At 33.7% G+C, this 13,668-nt stretch overlaps 2 protein-coding genes across 4 annotated transcripts; one reads left to right on the top strand and one right to left on the bottom strand.

Moving 5' to 3' along the window:
- Window positions 1-9: 9 nt before the first annotated feature.
- Window positions 10-11,849, top strand: LOC135137604 (synembryn). 2 transcript variants are annotated; one of them, XM_064067294.1, is made up of 8 exons: window positions 10-124; window positions 272-394; window positions 2,668-2,807; window positions 2,870-3,290; window positions 3,345-3,692; window positions 3,745-3,988; window positions 4,041-4,264; window positions 11,383-11,849. In XM_064067294.1, the coding sequence occupies exons 2-8, from the start codon at window positions 317-319 to the stop codon at window positions 11,554-11,556; spliced, it is 1,629 nt and encodes a 542-aa protein (XP_063923364.1). In that variant the 5' UTR covers window positions 10-124; window positions 272-316; the 3' UTR covers window positions 11,557-11,849. The 2 variants fall into 2 exon arrangements, with proteins under 2 accessions (XP_063923364.1, XP_063923365.1); XM_064067295.1 differs by having other exon boundaries at window positions 124-213.
- On the bottom strand, window positions 11,846-13,667 carry Rfc4 (Replication factor C subunit 4). Of its 2 annotated transcripts, XM_064067300.1 has the most exons (6): window positions 13,578-13,667; window positions 13,056-13,289; window positions 12,898-13,009; window positions 12,639-12,847; window positions 12,184-12,589; window positions 11,846-12,128 (listed from the first exon to the last, which is right to left on the bottom strand). In XM_064067300.1, the coding sequence occupies exons 2-6, from the start codon at window positions 13,148-13,150 to the stop codon at window positions 11,907-11,909; spliced, it is 1,044 nt and encodes a 347-aa protein (XP_063923370.1). In that variant the 5' UTR covers window positions 13,151-13,289; window positions 13,578-13,667; the 3' UTR covers window positions 11,846-11,906. The 2 variants fall into 2 exon arrangements, with proteins under 2 accessions (XP_063923370.1, XP_063923371.1); XM_064067301.1 differs by lacking the exon at window positions 13,578-13,667 and having other exon boundaries at window positions 13,056-13,298.
- Window position 13,668: the final 1 nt, after the last annotated feature.

Consider the following 13,668-nt stretch of genomic DNA (forward strand, 5'->3'; position numbering starts at 1 on the left):
CTTGACAGTTGACGTCTGACATCTGACATCTGTTTATTGAATTTATCGAACGAGTGGTTAATCGTTGTCGTTTGAGGTTATTTTTGTGTTTACATTAAACTACAACCGTGCATTAAACAGACAGGTAATCTAATCTGATTTCGTTAATTCCAAAAATTGTCATGCCATATCGGCACTTTAGCGTTAATTCTATAGCTGTTACAGTTTTGAAATGTATGGAAGTAGCAAATTAAAAGTAACTATGAAATTCTGAGTTTGGTGTTTCTTGCAGTTACAGGATCCAAGAGCATAGAAATAGAAAATTACAATATTAACAATGGACGTATATATTAACGGTATACTAACCAGCAATGAAGCCAGTTCCTCGGAAGCTTTACAGAAGTTTGTTGAAGCCGTAAGTGTTTTGCATATACCAACTATTGTGTTAATTATACATATATAAGTGAATTAATTTCAACTGACTGCCGAAAACTACCACCTCGTATTTTATTTTATTAAAAAAAAATGGTTGAAGGTATTTCCACAGAACTGCCCTCGCTCCAGTGGGGTAAATAACACCCTCTCAGCCCCTGCGCCGCGAGGGTGCAGATTCCAAGGGGGCACAGTCTGCACAAATGCGGACAATATGAAACATATTTAAAGCAGATAATCAACTGGAAACAATGTATTCTTAATTCCGAATACTACACTGACCGGCGAAAAAAAACGGCCACCCTGAAAAATTTCGCAAAACCAAACTTTAAAAATTATTAATTTAACTAGTGATCGTTATTTTGTTAAAGAACCATTCAGTATTGATACATGATATATAAATTAGCCAAAAAAAGAACACAAATAAACGCAGAATTAAATTTAATTTAACAAAGTAACAGAAACAGAGCGACAATTTGAGAGACATTTGTTAACGGAAATATTTTCGCGTGAAAACGTTTATTAACTACCAAACTTATAATCAAATGGTCAAATGGCGAAAAACACTGTTTGCAACAGCAGCCTCCTTCATTGTTTTTTTTTTGCCGGTCAGTGTAGTTTAACTTTGACTGTTTCTGTTTATACTTCGAAAGAATTCGATCACGTCATATCGTATCAGCGCCGGCATTGAAGTACGTAAGACCGGCATATGTGTTAAAAGAAAGTGAAATTTAATTGATGGTGTTTACAGCCCAATCTAGTGTTTTTACCAGACACTTTGTGTGTTAATATCGTTTAGAAGCATTTTTGAAACTTGAAAAAATGTTACCAACGAAACTGAAAGTGACACAATAGTGCATACTTAGAGTCATGATATTATTGAAATTAAATTTGGAACCAAGACGTAAGCGTTTAGTATTACATTGAGTTGCCTATTAGAAAGAGTAACACAATCTTCGAAACTACTGGACCGATTCTTGTCAAATCTTGTATGTAAATTAGAAATATCATGTAGATGGTAAAACGTTAACCAAAATTTGATTAATCATCCCTAGCAACAATTTGATAACGTCATTTCAAAGAATTCTGTTTTAAAATAATTTAAATGTTATACAATAATATACTCCTAACTTGTGTTGTATGAATCCGCGTTGAGTTTTTTCCCTAAACGTCCAAATGTTCACAAAAAAAATGAACACAGTATAATAACAGTTTATCATTAGCTTACGATATCCCAACCGTGGCGTAGTGAGTAACAGCTCGATGACAAACTTGGCCGTTTGTTTTTCTGTTTTTCTCTGATTTATCAATGTTTATAAAGTATAACAAATTTTCCTTTGATCAAATTAACAATGAGTCACCCTATTTTCTCGAAAAGGTGAGAATATTAACGTCTTTATTGACTAATAATTTTAGTAGTAATAACATTCAGGACATTCTGTTCAACCGTGGCTTAATTAATAATTTTAGTCCCCTGTTTCGAAGCGGCAAACTCATTCAAATCAAACAAATTTCTACGTGACATTATTCCGATGTATAAACATAAATAAACACCTCAGCTTCAGATTGCTGTTACCTAGTGAAATTGAAGCTTGTTATTACTGCTGGGAGGCCATTTTTTCCCGTGGGTTATCTGCTTTAAATATACTTTACATTTTTTTTTATTTCATAGAAGATATCACAAAATAAACATCACAAAATCTAATTTTACAATTTTTCAAAGAAGCGGGATTTGTTGGACTGGTACTTCAGAAGCGAAGGACGTTCTGCCGAAATAAACTTCGACCAGTCCTTTCGTGTTTTTTTTTTGAGGAGACAAAATCAATGAAATTTCATTTTATTTGAACACAAAATGCATCGCTGATGCTGCTTAATAGTCAATTCTTTCAAAGTATAAACATAAACAGGCGAAGTTATTGAGCATATATGTACTGAGAATACGTTTTTTCCCTTTGGTAATGTGTTTTAAATATGTATAATGTTTGCCATTTCTACTGAAACGCCACTTGTTGATCGTAAATTTGACAACGTTCAAATTCAAATAATTTTCTAATAATTATTTATTTATTTACGCCACTAAATAGCAACAAAATTTAAATTTATATTTTTTCGACTGTCGTTTGGGCGAGAGGGAAGTCCTGTCTAACCCTAGACCACTGTTTTTCTGTTTTGTAGATTCTGCGTCGTATAATTTGTTTTCGATGCACATTGGTATATAAAAATACTCTTACTCAAAACTATCGTAATTCATTTCAGGCATCGCAAGTATTTTCGTTCCCAGAACTCAACAAAAATAATCAGCGAAAGCAACTGTGGGACGCTTTATTTACTTTAGCAAGTTCAACCGAAAATAACACTGTGTTAATGAATTGTTTCATTGCCATTCGCATCCTCAGGTATCGCCTGCTAATCAACCCAACACTACTATTTTAAAAAATTACCACTAATTTAATTTCAGTCGCGAAAAAACGGACCTAAACGAACTGATGACAGATAAATGGTTCAACTTAATCCAAATTCATTCAGGCCTAGGTACACCAGATGTAATTTTCGAAAATGAAAAGTTACAGGTGGCTGTCGAAGTCCAAAAATGTTTATGTAACTTAATTTTCAATAGTTCGGTGGTAGCCGCACAGTGCTGCAAGAACGGAATATTGCAGCAAATAACGGAGCGCCTGAAAACATGCGAAGAGAAAAAGTTACCAGAACAGATTAAATTTTTTCATGTTAAACAGCTTTTTTTATTAACGGCACTATGTGGAGAGATTCGGAACAGAGTGAGGACCGAAATGAATGGGACTATCTCGTTGATACAAATACTGGAAGTAACTTTGAAAAGAGCAGCTGAGCAGGCGACGTCAGGAAATATTGCATTAGATGTATTTTCTTCCGATTTTAGTTAGGGGTATTATTTTTTTAAATGCATGTTTTAGGATGAAAAAGTTGACTTAGTTTGTGAGGTACTTAAGGCTTTATTTAATTTAACACTGAATTGTTATGGTAATACTAACGACGAAGAGGAAGATAAACAATGTGAACATTTGGTAGTGTTACTACGAATGTATCTTCTTATGCCTACAAACAGTAAAGAAAAGTCTGTAGCTGTTAAAAGTAACGTTATTAATTTATTAACTAATATTCATAATGATTACTACAAGAATCTCGTGACTCCGTTACAACCAGAACAAAAAGTCTCGAACAAGTTTACTTACGACGGAAACAATATGACTGCAATTTATGAACTGTTGATGTTTTTGAAAAATCAGTTATCAAATGATTCTGTAAGAAATCTGACGTAGTTTTAAATTTTTGTTTCTACATTGAAAATTCTAGGGTGTCTCCAAACAGTATGAAACTTTATCTCCTTCCATTAGTGTAATATTAAAGTGTGCTATCAGTGAACGTTCAATTAGAAAATATCTACGAATGCAAATACTGCCACCACTGAAGGATGTACACACCCGGCCTGAGCAGGGTTCAACTCTTCGGAATTATCTTTGTCGTCTTTTGACAACGCCAATAACACAAATTAGGGATCTAGTGGCTGAACTATTGTTTGTTTTATGTAAAAAGAGCGGTAATTTTGTTCAGAATGTAGCGTATATTTTTTTAATAATATTGTTTTCTAGTTAAACGAATGATAAAGTATACTGGTTATGGCAATGCTGCTGGGCTTTTTGCCCAGAGAGGCCTCTTGGGTGGCAAATCTGATAAAGAAGCGGCCGACTTTAGTTCTGATAGTGAAGATAGTGAAACTGAGGAGTATGCCGAATTTAAACATGGAATAAATCCTGTAACTGGCTGTTATGAAGCACCGCATCCAAGTGTGATGGAAGATATGACTGAAGAGCAGGTATGCTTTAACATAATGGTGTATTTAAATTTTCACGAAATCATAGTCTTGAAAATAAAAAAAAAATAAATGACTGGTATGTTCTGCCCAGAAACTTTTCCGCAGACTTCCACGTTATATCTCATAATTTTATTTAAAAATGTTAATTAGCGTGTTTGCGCAAAACATTTTCTTATAAATTTTTTCTTATGCTTACACTTATCCTTATAACTATGTCTTATAATTATAACACTCACAATCGTTACTTCTTATATTGACAATAGTAGAATTTTTCTACAATGTCAGTCAGTGTCATTTAGAACTTTAATTAGTTATGTCGCAACTGAAAAAGAAACGATTTCGATTCTCAGAGAGGGAACGTATAAAATGTTTGAATGCATTATTCGACCTTCTTTGCGAGACTGAATTTACAAACGAAGAAGATGTGTGGAAAAAACTTCATGCAGTCGTAAGTGAAGACGAAAGAGAGCGCTTTCAGAACTGTAGCTTCAAATTATTAAAAGATCATATGTTGGAACAAGTAATAAAATTTAGAAAATTTGATGCCGACGAAGCTACAGAAAGTGGGAAAGAACGGATACAGACTGAGTGGGGCGACGCTGTTAGAAAACTTCTGACTGTCTGGTCGCAATATGAAGATGTGGCACAAATTGACATAGAAAATAAAAAAAATGAACGGGGTAAAAAAAGATGCAGTGGCCAAAAATTCGACGAGGTTATGCCTGCAAAAGCAATTCGCCAAGCTGCTCTGCAAAGTTTGGACAATCCTATTGAAAGTTGTAATAGTGAAAAAATATTAGAAACAGAAGCCACTGACGTGGACAATGAAATATTTTTTCACACTGTTGACGATTTTAATGACACTGATATTGATGGTGAGCGTGGGGGTCGTGAAGGGTTCAACCAAGAATCTAGCAGGGTTTATACAGCAGCAGCACGAAAAAAGACGAGAAATGGAACTAAAGATGGAACAAGTTTTTCATATTTAATTGAAAAAATGAAACGGGAAAGTCAGCTACAACAAGAACAATTAAGATTTAAAGAAAAGCAACATCAAGATAATATGAAAATTCAAATAGAAGAGTTGGAATTCAAAAAAGCTAAGCTTGAGTTCGAACAGAAAAAATGGCAAGAGGAGGAAGAGGGCCGTAAAATAGAAAGACAAAAAAATGCAATTTTAAACAGATTTTTGGAAAACATTTTAACACAAAATTTAAATAATAAAAATCTGACATAATTTTTGAAATAATTACAGCTTTTAAATGTTTATTTAATAATAACATATTAATTAAAGGTAATTGTTTGATTAAAAAGAAATTATTGAAAATATTCCATAATATCTAGTGATTCTATATCGAAGTATCGAGAAGTTGTGCTTCCATAAAAACATGTATGCGCATTAGTTAGTAATGCAGCCACAATATAATACTGACCTATTGGTTGCAGAAAAAGTTTTTGATTTTTTTTAAAATCAACAAACGCAAATTGCGTTGTTATTTTACCAAAACTCCATTCTACGCATTGGCGTATTTTGGACATTTTGGTATTAAACATTTGTTGCTGCTCTGTTAAATTATGATTAGAAAATGGTCTTATTAATTGTTGCACTAATGGATACCCTTCGTCACCGTATAAACAAAACTGTGGGCAATGGAGCTTCATTTGCTCTAAGATTTTTGAATTTTTAAGGATAAAAGAGTCATGTCGTCTGCCAGAATACGGAGGACTTAAATGTAAAATGATACCGTTTGGAACGGTGATTGATTGAAATTTCAGACAATGTATTCTTTTATGTCCGCTGTAAACTTCTTTTTGAAATTTTGATGGTCTACAAATTGCCCGGGCAGTACCATCGATAAACCCAATGCAATTTCTTAAAGGAGCACCTTTCTTATGTACGAAGGCAGCCACCTCTGCGAGAAAACCTTGCGTTAACCATATGTTTTTATCAAAATTTAATAATAACTTGGCCCATTTCTTGAATATAAAAGTAACAACAAACTTTAAAATTTTACTGATTGACGAAAAATGTAACCCAAATTCATTTTGCAATCCTTTTAGTCTGTTTGGGTAAGAAAATCGTCTTAAAACGAGACATAATCCTGCAAGACCTATAAATGAAGAGTGTTTAAAAATACGGAATTTCTTCTCGATTGTAGATAATAATAAACCTTCAATGACATGACCATCCGGTGTAACCCATTTTGCAGGCATTTGCAAAGCTTGATGTAATTTAATTATATGTTCTTTTTCAAATCGAAAAAGAAAACGAAAGTTTTCTGGCGGAATGCTATTCATGTTGAATTTAACACACGTATATGAATAACGCTTTTCTGTTAACTCTTTTTGTATTAACTGATGTACTAAATAGTTCTGTACATCTTCTGTATTGCCAAAAGTAGCCAAAATTTCTAAATTATTCATGGGCAAAATGAATCAATTTGCGTGACAGAAAGTCAGTTCTGCTTGTCAATGTAAGGTTCTAAGCCGTCAGCATAACTGTTACAATTTATACTTATAACTATAATTATAAATTATAATTGTAAGCATAAGGAAAACTTTATAAGAAAAGGTTTTCGCAAACATGCTAATATCGATATTACTAAAATAATATAATGACAGGAGGTAATTGATTATGAAAGAGAATGTTGAAACATGCAAGTAATGAAATCAATAAATCTGAGACTAATCACAACAATAACTATTTATTAATAGTCCTTTACGACAAATTTATATGATGGATGTATTATACAAATTAACAAATTGATGTATATGTATACAGGGTGCTCATTTTATTTGTTCACCCCTGACAATTTTTGCATAGGCAACATATTATACACCCCAGAGACGACTTCGTCCAATTTATTTTTTTTTAAATAAGCAATCATAGCAATCACAAAAAAAATGGCAAAGATGTCAATGCCAAATAATGACAAAATTGAAAAAATTAATACTCAATTTAATAATGGATCAGGTTACAACGAAAACGAATTTATAATAAACTAGCTGACCCGGCCACGCGTTGCTGTGGCTAAAGTTTTTGTTATATTACATTATAGTAAACAATCTAAGAGGAACAATAAGAGAACATCAGTCACGGAGTCCACTATGCTTTTTCACACAGATGGTATTTGTAAAAAAATATGGTGATCTCCTTATTTGACTTTCTACTACTATAACCCTTTAGTACAATGAAATTATTTACGAACAAAGACGAAAATGTTGATGTTGGTATACAAATTCACTGGATTGAGATTTGAAGGGGAAGTACGTTGAACACAATTAGGTAATTAAAATGTTCTTACACTTGATATTAAGCAGAAATCAATAGGTACAAAATAAACATTTATCAGATTTATTATTTCCATTTAATTTTATAACAAATATAAGTATATTACAGTATAATACAGTAAATAACATGTGACGCTTAAACTCATGAATGAGGTAGGCAAGGCAGACAGTCTTAAAGTTTTAAACATTAATATCTATTTTTTTGAATTATAAATACTTTCAATTTCAATTTAATTTAACACCAATCGGTGCACAATGCTTTTGGTTAACCTGTCTATAGCTAACACAAATAGATTCGACGGTTCCCAACACGTGAACACGCAACATATAGTTGCCCATGAGAAAAACATGGATTTTCCAAATCTAAACCACAAATGGACATTGTTTGACCTTGAGATTTATTTATAGACATGGCGAAAGCTAAACGAATTGGAAACTGTAGCCTTTTGAAGGGTATGGTAGAATCTGATGGTATCATCGGAATACGTGGCAGCAGGACCACTTTTCCTTTAAACTTCCCAGCCAAAATGGTTGCTTCAAGAATGTTTCCGGTGATCTTTTTGATGACCAAACGCGTACCGTTACATAATTGAGGTGGATTCAAATTACGGAGGAGAATAATAGGGGAACCAATCTTTAATCGAAGATTATGTGGTGGCATTCCAGGGATATCTAATGAATTTAAAAATTCAATCGGAAAATTTACACTTTCATTTTCATCAACAACAGTATCGATTGATTTAAAAGACATCAGATCACCTGGTAACAACTGTTGTATCTGGAAGTTAATTTCGTCAACATCAACGTTTTTGGCTGCCAAAATCGCCCGTTGACTAAGCCATTCATGATTCAAACAATTATTCTGTATATCCGGGAAAATACTCTGAATCAATTCATTTTTATCCTGAACAACAGTGCAAAAATTGTCTGGTAGTTTAATGCATTGCGTATTTGGTTGCAGTTCTATTTTACCGTTCCCAATATCTAGTAGTTGTTCGGAAAATATTTGTGCTGATGGATCATTTTGCAATTGTAATCGCATATTTATGGTCAATCGAAGTGTTTCAACACTTCGCCATAAGAATGATTGTTTCAAACATGCATTAATCTCATCCGCGAAAGTAGAGCGAGGTATAACCGGTGAGGTCTGCCGGAAGTCACCAGACAAAAGTAAGATAGCACCACCGAAAAGTTTATTATTGCTGTTTAAATCTTGCATAGTTCTGTTTAATGCTTCAAGTGAATATTTGTGTGCCATTGTGCACTCATCCCAAATTATTATAGAACTCTTCCGCAACACTGCAGCTATTCCACTATTCTTTTTGATGTTACACATTGCATCTGGTTTATTATGAACGTCCAATGGCAGCTTGAATGTTGAATGTGCTGTTCGCCCACCATCCAGTAAAGTAGCCGCAATGCCTGACGATGCTACTGCTAATGTCAAAAATGTCTTACCGGTTCCACCGGGTGCATCCAAGAAAAAAAAACCGCCTTGTTCAGCAGCAACAGCCAGCATAATCCGATCATAAATAATTTTTTGTTCTGCTGTCAGTAATGGTTCACTGTTCATGATAATTGTTGCTAAACTTCCATGGTCATATTGATTTTCTCGTTGTAAATCGGTATTGACTAAGTCGGTGGCTGGACGATTAGGTGATGGCATACCATAATGATCAAGTGGTAAATTTGAAATAAGAACACATAAATCCTCGATCAAGACCAATGCTTCATTGTACATCTCTGGTGTATAATCTATGTTTTGGCATTGATATGTTTGTCTAATTCGGTGCAAGATGTCTTCTGTCATACAATTTTTATATTTTTCCCACAAAGTTTGTGCTTGCGAGGGATAACATGTCGTTCTTGAGATTCTTGTGCACGACTTTCTGCAGTCCTGAATCTTTCAGCTGCATTTCTTGTTTCGATTTGTTCTGGTAATTGCTGAGCTCTTTCAACACGTTTGCGTCGTGACCCTTTGCTGCTCGCGTTGTTGAGGTTAGATTTTTTCGGTGGCATTTGACTGACAATAATAATTTAATCGTTTAAATATTAGAAACCCAGTCGAAAGGTATCGACATCTGTTAGAATCATTTGGAGTTAACAGATAATTGTGACTGTCAAATAATAGCAGACAAATAATTAGCAATAAATTAAAATTGCGACTATAATTTGAGATTTAAACTATCCTATCCCTCAAGTTGGATCGAACTGCACATGGTGTGCGAATTTTATTATAATCGGTTAAGTGGTTTAGGAGTCCATTGAGGACCAACATTGTGACACGAGATTTATATATATTAGATGCTCAAAATGTCTGCCTCCACTATCTTCACAAAGTCCTATCCTACGTTCAAAATTTCTACGAACTCTACCTAACATGTCGGGAGTTATGGATCTGCATGACGCTATTATCCTTTCACGTAAGTGGTTTTCATTTTCGATTGGGACCCTATAAACGTCATTTTTCACCTTCGCCCAAAGAAATAAATCTAATGGCGTTAGATCAGGGCTCCGTACATGCCATCAAATTGAAACCAAACTATTCTTCGTATGTCTAGCTCAACGTTTTCCAACAGTTCAGGTAAAATATTCTTTAAAAAATTTAGATGCATAGGGCCGTTTAAATTTCCTTCAAAAAAAATGTGGACCAATGACATGGTTACCAACAACTCCACACCAAGCATTAACTTTGAAAACTTCTTGGAAGTGCTTTTCCTGATACCAATGGAGATTTTGCTAGGCATAGTAATGTGAGTTGTATCTATTGACACACCCGTTACTGGTAAACGTGGCTTCATCCGTAAACAAAACGTTAAATAAAACATCTTGATTGTAATTGAGCCCTCACGAATTCGCAAAACACTAACCGTCGGATAAAATCGCATTCTGTTAAATGTTGGACAATTGTCACATGGTATGGATGAAATCGGTTTGCCGTTAAGATGTTGAAAACCGAACCGAAACTAACCTCCATTTGTCTTTCAATTTGTCTTTGACTTACGTGGGAATTTTCTGCTACAATTTCAATTAGAGCAGCTTCATTATCCGACGTTGTTACAGTTCGATTTCTAACTTTATTTTTTTTTGAATTGCCCAAATTCTGTAAATTTATTTCAAGTTTTCTAAACGCTTGATTTGAGGGAGTTCTTCTATTGGAGTATTGCCTGAGAGACGAACAGCAGCATAAAAATTTTTGTCACACTTTCCCAATATTAATAGCATGTCTGTTTTTTAAGAATTCGAAAAAAAAAGCAAACGAAAATTGAAAATATTTGGCTGACAGAAATAATTTTTCATAATTTTAGTTTTAATCATTGCTATCTATGCGTTCATTATTATTTAAAAATAAAAATTAATCAAAGCCGTTTATGAAACGTAAAATGGGTTGCTTGTGCAGAAATATTCAGGCGTGAACAGATAAAATGAACATTCTGTATATAAATACCTCAGACGTTTTACTGATTTATTTCATAGATTATTATTGTATGTATTTGTATATTTTTGAACATACCTAATCTTCTTTTAACTATGTAGTATTACGTTGTAGATATCAAATTTTGATTACTTGTAAATCATTACTAAAAGTATACTTTGCCAAATATCGAAGTTTACCATAAAAATTGCTTAGTTATTACAATTGTATTACCTACGTAAGAATTCATTTCTTATACATGTATACATAGTACAAAGTTTCGTGTGGCGTATTTTTCTACATATTATAATAGTTACTCAATAGGAGTATTTGAAATCATGTGCCCTCTGTAAAATGATTGTCAGTTCGTAACAATAACCAAATTTATAATATGCGAATTTTTATTTTTCAGAAAGAGTATGAAGCTATGAAATTAGTGGAGTTGATGCATAATTTAACCAAATGTGGAGCTATTCAACCCTGTAGAGTAGGCGAAGATGGTAAACCACATCCAATTGAACATGTATTGCAATTGCAAGAAGGTCTAAGAGCACAACAAATTAACAATGATAGTGACAGCGACTAAATTTAGTAGTTCCAATCAGTTTGAAAAGTGTGATTTCATTCTTGTTGCATGCTGACACTAATCTGTCTCAAAATAAGTTAGGTATTCTAATCCAAGAATATGTATGTTTCAAATTTTTACAAGTATGTAGTGTCTTTTACTACATACAGTTGCATTTTCGATAAAGATAGTGAGAATCATCTTGTGTACCTTATTATGTTTGTAATATATTTTTTATTTAAACAATTTATGAAAATATATGTGTTTACATTATATGTTGTACTTATAATCGGTAATAAAACACAGTAAATTAATGAGAGTCTATAATACCAATACAAAAAAATCGACGACCATAATGAACAACAAAATTATCACTTTTTCACCCCTTGAGCCTCCATACACAGTCTTGCGATTAGTCCAGACATCTGCACTAAAGAACACAATCCATCAACAATCCTCATATGTGTAACGCCAATTTGTTTAATAAAAGCGAGTTTCAAAGGCTCGTCAATATCCATATTTTTACACACTTTAAAAATATTTTTAATTATATCCTCTGCTGCATATCCCAAATTCCACAAATGATCAACAATCTAAAACAATAATTAATTTACAAGAGAAGAAGGGAATGTCAAACTTAAACAGTACCTTATATGCTTTTCTCACATCACCACTAATACAACTGTTGAGCATATCCTTAATAAGCATAGGATGAGGCTCATCACACACTTTAAACACATTTGCGGCATTAATAATCCCAAAACCATTATAAGTAGATTGAAGATTATTAAGCGCTTGCCTCATATCACCCTGCGCTGTGAAAACTATAGCTTCTAGTCCATCCTCAACATACTCTACATTCTCTTTTTGGCACACTTGCAGAGTTCTTGCTAGAATTTGAGCATCTGTAAGGCGAGAATACCGAAGAATAGCACACCGCGATTGTATGGCTTCTATCACTTTTTCGCTGTAATTACAAGCCAAGGCAAAACGAGTGGTGTTGCTGTAGATTTCCATTGTGCGTCTCAGGGCTTGCTGAGCGCCTTCGGTCATACTACAACATCCACAAAAGTATTGTATGCAATTTAATCATATCAACAAACCTGTCAACTTCATCTAAAATTATAATTTTGTGGCGCCCTGCTGGCAGTGTCACTTTTTGTTGGGCAAACATTTTGATTTTGTTCCTCACGACGTCAATTCCTCGATCATTTGAGGCGTTCAACTCAAGAACTGCTTCTTTGAATGACGGGCCCAGGAGAATTCTAGCTAAGCAGAGGATAGTGGTTGTTTTGCCCACACCAGGAGGACCCTAAATGTATTAATAACGGACTGGTTATGTCGTACAATGTATGTACTCACAGCAATGATCACGTTTGGTAAATTGCCTTGTTTGGCTATTACTGACAATCGTTTTGTTGTGTCTTCGTTGCCTACTATTTCCTGAAATGTTTGAGGGCGATATTTTTCTATCCTAAAATAAAAAGTCATGGGAAAATTCGCGAAACTATTATATTTACCATGGTAGATTATCTGGTTTTTTGCTAGCACCAGAGGTGGTTGGTTCTTTTGAAGGTCCTGGTTGTGGGGTGTCGTCTATTTCCATTGCTTCCATAATTGAGATGTGATTTATGTTTCAACAAATACAAATTCATACAAAATTTCCCTCCATAAACAATAAAGTAAGGTTAGGTCTTACCGTCAAACCAGGTCAAACATCGAGGTAACGTTCGATTTGACATCTGACAGTTGACCTGTTGACATTACCGAAAGATGTTTATTATAATTTTTACTGCTTTGTGTTATTAATAACTAATTATTACACATTTATTGAATAAACTTCAATTTGAATTTCATTAGAAAAGGGATTGGGTAAATGGTTATATTAAGTGGAAATAGAACCAGAAATAAAAACATCAAATAAACCAGCCAATAACAAGAGAGGATTTTAAATTTGCAGGATTGCCATATATAAAGGGTAATTTTAATAACTACAGCACTACTATTCATTTATATTCAACAAAAACAGTAAATGGGATCACCTTCTTCAATTTTTGAAGTATTAGTGGCGCTTTACTTTTTGTTATGACTCATTTCTTTATATTTTAGTTGATGCAGTACATCACTTGGCAC

Source organism: Zophobas morio, unplaced genomic scaffold, assembly GCF_036711695.1.
Source record: "Zophobas morio isolate AGI-343-1 ecotype UQ-CSIRO unplaced genomic scaffold, CSIRO_AGI_Zmor_V1 ptg000029l, whole genome shotgun sequence".
Taxonomy (NCBI): domain Eukaryota; kingdom Metazoa; phylum Arthropoda; class Insecta; order Coleoptera; family Tenebrionidae; genus Zophobas; species Zophobas morio.

Bases quoted from the DNA above. Each gene is read 5' to 3' on its own strand.
- LOC135137604 (XM_064067294.1), top strand. From the start codon at position 317: ATGGACGTATATATTAACGGTATACTAACCAGCAATGAAGCCAGTTCC. The intron at 2,808-2,869 runs GTATCGCCTGCT...ATTTAATTTCAG, and splicing joins ATTGCCATTCGCATCCTCAG to TCGCGAAAAAACGGACCTAA. The intron at 4,265-11,382 runs GTATGCTTTAAC...TTTATTTTTCAG, and splicing joins AAGATATGACTGAAGAGCAG to AAAGAGTATGAAGCTATGAA.
- Rfc4 (XM_064067300.1), bottom strand. From the start codon at position 13,150: ATGGAAGCAATGGAAATAGACGACACCCCACAACCAGGACCTTCAAAA. The intron at 12,848-12,897 runs GTGAGTACATAC...TAATACATTTAG, and splicing joins TACCAAACGTGATCATTGCT to GGTCCTCCTGGTGTGGGCAA. The intron at 12,129-12,183 runs GTACTGTTTAAG...TTATTGTTTTAG, and splicing joins ATGTGAGAAAAGCATATAAG to ATTGTTGATCATTTGTGGAA.